The sequence below is a fragment of the Stegastes partitus genome, unplaced genomic scaffold (genome assembly GCF_000690725.1).
Source record: "Stegastes partitus isolate 25-593 unplaced genomic scaffold, Stegastes_partitus-1.0.2 Scaffold797, whole genome shotgun sequence".
In the NCBI taxonomy this organism is placed as follows: domain Eukaryota; kingdom Metazoa; phylum Chordata; class Actinopteri; family Pomacentridae; genus Stegastes; species Stegastes partitus.
Window position 1 is genome coordinate 310,378 of NW_007578528.1, and position 5,764 is coordinate 316,141.

The 5,764-nt window shown below is 48.2% G+C and overlaps 1 protein-coding gene across 1 annotated transcript in view; it reads left to right on the top strand.

Moving 5' to 3' along the window:
* LOC103364955 (brain-specific angiogenesis inhibitor 1-associated protein 2) overlaps nt 1–5,764 on the top strand; it is a 10,892-nt gene that overhangs the window by 4,611 nt on the left and 517 nt on the right. Inside the window, exons 5-13 of the mRNA XM_008292258.1 lie at nt 175–312; nt 716–868; nt 1,999–2,175; nt 2,650–3,280; nt 3,890–3,982; nt 4,037–4,148; nt 4,728–4,790; nt 4,997–5,165; nt 5,244–5,284. Of these exons, the coding sequence (XP_008290480.1) occupies nt 175–312; nt 716–868; nt 1,999–2,175; nt 2,650–3,280; nt 3,890–3,982; nt 4,037–4,148; nt 4,728–4,790; nt 4,997–5,165; nt 5,244–5,284 (1,577 nt within the window). The remainder of the gene's footprint in view (nt 1–174; nt 313–715; nt 869–1,998; nt 2,176–2,649; nt 3,281–3,889; nt 3,983–4,036; nt 4,149–4,727; nt 4,791–4,996; nt 5,166–5,243; nt 5,285–5,764) is intronic.

The following is a 5,764-nucleotide window of genomic DNA, read 5'->3' on the forward strand; positions in this document are numbered from 1 at the left end:
AATTGCCCATGACTCAGAGAGAACTTTCCAGAGGGTGAATATTTTATCTGAAGCCCAGTTTAGCTGGTGTCTGAAGCCATGTTCCTCTTGATGACTGATAGTAATTAAAACTCTACTTAAAACTTGAATATAATTTAATTAAATCCTGTGTCTGACTCTTTGCTTCCCTCTCAGGCCACCCTGAAGAAGTATCAGAGCGAGCGAAGGTCTAAGTCCGAGTCCATCGAGCGCTGCCAGTCTCAGCTGAAGAAGCTCCGCAGGAAGAGCCAAGGCAGCCGCCATCCCAACAAATACGGCGACAGAGAGATGCAGGTAGCCGACGTCTAGCCGGCCGACCGGCTGCACCAGTGAAGTTAGGATTAGAAATCCTCCAAATACGTGATGGTAAAGATCCCAGTCAGCAGATTAAAGAGCAGAGCTGTGCTGGTGTGAGAAGTAGGCCGGCGTGGATGAGATTAAAGAACAATCTGCTTCAGCTGATTCTACACAAAACAAGCAGTTTATGAATGAAGTAAGAGGCTGAGAGGGTTTAGCTGCTTGAAGAACGAAGGAATCAAAGGTCAGGGACACATAAGAAGGAAAGGTCAGCGTGCAGAGGTTTGGGATTTTGATGTTATCCTCACTGTGAAACAGGAAGTGATGTCACAGGCTGGCATTGTGCACTAAAGGTTATCTTCAGGAGGCTGCATGTGTTAACGTTGGTGTTTCGCTTCAGTTTGTGGAGCTGATGAGCCGTCGACAAGGCGAGCTGGACTCTCTGGTGGCCACAGGCTACAAGTCGGCGCTGACCGAGGAGCGGCGGCGCTACTGCTTCCTGGTCGACCGGCAGTGTTGCGTCACCAAGCTGCTCATTAACTACCACTCTAAGGTGACCGCTCGCTCCTGACGCAGAGTCTGAAGTCTGCTGATGGCCTGTGTTTCTGCTTCTGTCTTCAAATACATGAAAAACTCTGAACAAAGGAATTGAACAAGTGTTTGTGTCGTCGAAACCTGGTGGCTTAAAGTCAGTTCAGCTCATTTCTCTGGAGCAGTGAGAGGCCAAATTACAAACAAAATCAATAAAAGAATAATAAAGTAAGAGTGGAAATAAAAAGAAGAATAAATAAATTAAAAATATATATGATAATGTGGCAATATTAATCAAAAATGAATCCATAAATGGAAAAGGCTAAAAAAAAAGTAGAAATATAAATAAAATAATAAAAAAATAATCTTGTTTTTTCACTATTTTTTTTATTATTTAAATTTTTTTTTTACTTATTATATTTTAATTTATAAAAAAAAACAACATGTTGACTATAAAGAACAACAAATATTGGATTGAATAAACCTAAATTGAGATCCCAGAATGTGTTCATCCGCAGCAGAAAATAGTCCCCACCAAACAGTTTGATCCCGTTTGAGCCACTAAAAGTTACGTTTACACTTTTTCAAATAATGACTCATAATATTTGTGCATTTCTTATTTTGAACAACTAATCATTGGTTCCTCATGAAAGGTGTAAAAACGGGACGTGACTGAAGGACAAACACGTTTGTTTCTGGTTTGATTCTAACATTTGTTGTGGATTTCAAAAAGAGAGAAAAAGAAAATATGAATGAACAGCAGTCTTATCCAGTCACTACAACACGCATTTAGCTTTTATTTATTATTCCTTTTATTAAGAGCATGAATAATTAGAAAACTCATGTAAAGTAGTTCCTGCAGCCCTCAGAGGGTTTGTTGTTCTGATTTGACTTCAACAAATTAGTTTTTTTTCCTGATCTTTGACTTTTATTGTAGAGAACTTTCTCATTTTGAGCCTCTAATGCATCAATGTAATAATAATAATAATGATGATAATAATAATAATAATGGACTCATTTTACACAAGAAGGTCCAGAAAAATAGAAACACACAGAAAGAAGATCAAACATTGTACAGATTGTCTTCAGCAGAGCTTGTGTCTCGCTAACAGCAGTCGATCTCAGTGTTCTGGTTCTGGTTCTGTGCTTCAGGTGAGAGAGCTGCTGTCCCAGAAGCTGTCGTCGTGGCAGCAGTCGTGCTCTCAGCCGACCAAGCTTCCCGAGCGAGCCCTGAACCTGCTGCGACACACGGCGCCGCAGAACCCCGGAGCTGCTGGCATCGCCGACGTCCTGCGACACGCCAAGATCGGCTCGGCTCAGCCAGAACAGGTCGGAACAGGCTCGTCGGTACCGAGGAGCTTTGCATGCTTAAGAGTTCATTATATCCATGTTTTCCACATCAACACAGTTAGAAGTCTGGAGACCTCATCTGACAGCTTGCAGCAGTTTTAACACAACAGAAGTCTCAAAACGTCAGTCAGTCCAAGAACGTTCTGTAATGGTTCTCTTGACAGCGTTTCCAAATAAATATATAGATGTTCTGCCATCTGAGTCCTCGATAACATCTTCAAAACTATTTTTTAAAGTTTGTTTGAGAACGTTCTTGTTATCAGGTAGCATGTGACCACATCCCCTGATTGTTCCTGTTAGAACCTCGGAGGAACATTACTTGAAATTTCCCTGAAACATTCCTTGAACATTAGATTGAAATGTTTTCTTTAGAACGATATTAGAACTTGTGAGTAACGTTGTGGGAACGTTCCCTGCTGGGTTAACGTTGACCTCTGACCCCTTGTGTTCCAGCGGCTGTCGGTTCTGGAGGTTCCTCCGCTGCTGAACGGAGACTCGGGTCGGTCCCAGCAGCAGCAGCAGCAGCAGCGTTCTCTCCCTCCGGCCTCCCAGGGCGACGCTGCTCCTCAGGGTTCTCCTCAGACGTTCCGTTCTGCATCGTCTGCCGGCGGAGCAGCCGGCGGTTCGTCCAGAGGGGCGTCTCCTCAGCACACCAGCTCCCCGCTCAGCTCCAGCCCGCTCCCCGACGGCAGCCCGGCCGCCTCCACCCCGACGACCACGTCGTCCGGAGGCTCGGCCCAGCAGAGCGCCGTCCTGCTGGCCGCCAACACGTCCAACCTGTCCCCGAGCCTCATCCCCTCCACCGTCATGTCGCTCAGCCAGCTGTGTCCGACCAGCGGCTCCTCCCAGGGCATGACCCTGCCCATCGCCCACAGCGCCCCCCACAGCCCGCCGCTGCCCCACAGCGCCCCCCTGAGCCGGGCCATGACGCCGGTCCACCTGCTGCCGGTGAGTCCTGGAGGCAGCAGCACTCTGTCTCCGTCCCACAACCCCTGGCTGCTGAAGGCTGCGGAGATGTGTGCGACGGCGACGCTGCCGCTGCCGAGGCGGCCCGTCAGCGAGCTGAGGCTGGGCGGCTTCCAGGGTGAGACGCCGGTTCTGGTTCTGGTTGGGTTCTTGTGTTCATTTTCTCTCCTCATCTTCCACCTTTTAGATAGACGCTCTCATATTATCCCGACACTAAAGTCCCTCCACTGGCTCCCTGTCACATAGAGGACCTGGTTCAAACTTCTAACTATTCCCACAGAGGCTCCTGATCACGCTGCTGAGCTTCTTCATCGTAGCTCTCAGCTCGTCTCTCAGGTCAAAAGTCTCCGACTCGCCTTAAAACACGAGCTTCTGAACGCTCTGCTGCACCCTGACGGTCTGCTGAGTGTCTGGTTTCTGTTACAGCTGAACACTCACCTGTGTGTTAACCTGGCGGCCCGGCTCTGTCCTGGCTTCATGTTTGTGTGGTGTTGTTGTTTGTGTAGTGTTGTTGTTTGTGTGGTGTTGTTGTTTGTGTGGTGTTGTTGTGTACTGAGTTTTCCACCAAGTGTTGTGCAGTTGTTGTACTTTTAACTCCGTGACTCGGGCAGTAATTTTATGGTTTTGGTGTTTTCCTGTATGTTCATGTTGCCTTCGTCTGTGAAAAGCTCTTTATTTATATTTTAAATTGTACCTACTTCCGTTCCTCCTCCTCCTCCTCCTCCAGGCTCCAGCCTCCCCAGGATGCTGCCTCTGTCTGGACCGACTCGTGTGGAGGCCATGTTTGCTCACACGCCTGGAGCCTCGGGCGGCGGCGGAAGTAGCGGTGGTGGTGGCGGCGGTGGCGGTGGTGGTGGTGGAGGTGGAGGTGGAGGTGCAGGAGGCGGGGCTTGTCTACTGCACTTCCTGCCTGGAGACGACATCACTCTGCTCATCTCTGAGCCCAGGGATGGGTGGCACTACGGCCAGAATGAACGGACCGGACGGTATGATTTAGTAGTTTGTTAGACTGGTAGACTACATCAGATGAATAAAACAGTCCTCCCAGTGACCTCATCCTCGTCTGTAGCTCACCACACAAACACCATCTAACTCTCTTTGTGGTGTAGTCGACTGTCAGCTCTGAAAGAAAAAAAAATCACCAGAGTGACTCCATTTATCGGCCAGAACCTGTAAAAACAAAGATTGGTCTGATTTCCAGCGTTCTGACAGTCTGTGAATGTCTGAGCCTAAATCATGGCATTTCATTAAAATAAATCACTTTATTCTACACCTCTCATTTTAAAATTCACTAAAACACTGAAAAACCTACAAATGCTGTGCTTCCTGATGCAGCCATAAAGTTCTGCTCACTAACTCACTCCAGTGAATCGTGGCTCTTCGTTCATGAAATAAACTCACAATAAAAACAAGAGGAGGAGCAGCAAGTAGCAGGATCATAAAGATGAGGAAAAACCCAGGAGAGTGAACAGATGCGTGTTCATGAAGAGTTTCCTTGATCGTACAGACTCTGGTTTGTTTTGCTGCTTCAAACATCACGTGACCGTCGGTGTTTTCCTCCCCAGGAAAGGCTGGTTCCCGTTCTCCTACACTCAGCCTCGACACAGCAAGACGGATCTCCTCGAGAGGTGAGAACCGACCTGGAATCTGACTTCTGACGCTTCGGAAAGTTGTTTTAACCTCGACCACACTTGGAGTCCAGTGTTTTCCTTCTGTGGTCTCAGTAAAAACATGACGGCGTCCTCCAGCAGCAGCAGCAGTGTTTTTAAAGGCAGGACCAACATCTCTGGTGTTTCCTTTATCTCTTCCTGCTGTGCTTCTGTCCTCCCTGCAGCTCCCTCTTCTTATCTAAAGCTAACAGCACCAGCACCGGCCAGCTGGACAAGCTGGGCTCCCCGGGTCTGCCGGCCCTCACCCCCGAGTCGGAGGAGGAGCGCTGCCTCCCCCCCCAGAGGGTGAGCACCTTCAGGCCCCGCCCCTACAGCATGGCCGACAGCAACAAGGTGAGACCAGGCGGAGGTGAAGCGATGCCGCAGCTTTGTTAGAACCAGAACTAACTAATGCCTGTTTCTGTGTTCCAGATCACCTCAGACCTGGTCTCCCCTCCGCCGTCACCCACCAGGTAACCGTCCACCGGCTCACGGCTCATAAAGGAGCTCTGCTGGTTTACTGTAGTAACACGGGAGACTGTACAGCTGATTGTAGGATGTCTGCTGTGGCTCAGCAGGGACACGAACCACAGCTAAGAGGTTTTAAAGTCATTGTAGGAACCCTGAACAGTTCTCTTTTTAAATAAAACACTAGAACAACTACAGTGACGGCATTAATCAGCCAGAAACTGTAGAAACCCTCCAACAGTCTCTGAAATAATCACCTGCTTCCATCAGACGATTTAATTAACATCACTTTATTCTACTTGATGCCGTTTAGACTTTCTCCAGAAGTATACCGTTTATTACTTCACATCCTGTAAAAAAAAAAAAAGCCACCCATCCATCCATCCACCCACCCATCCATGGCCACCCATCCACCCATCCACCCATCCATGGCCACCCATCCACCCATCCACCCATCCATCCACCCATCCATGGCCACCCATCCA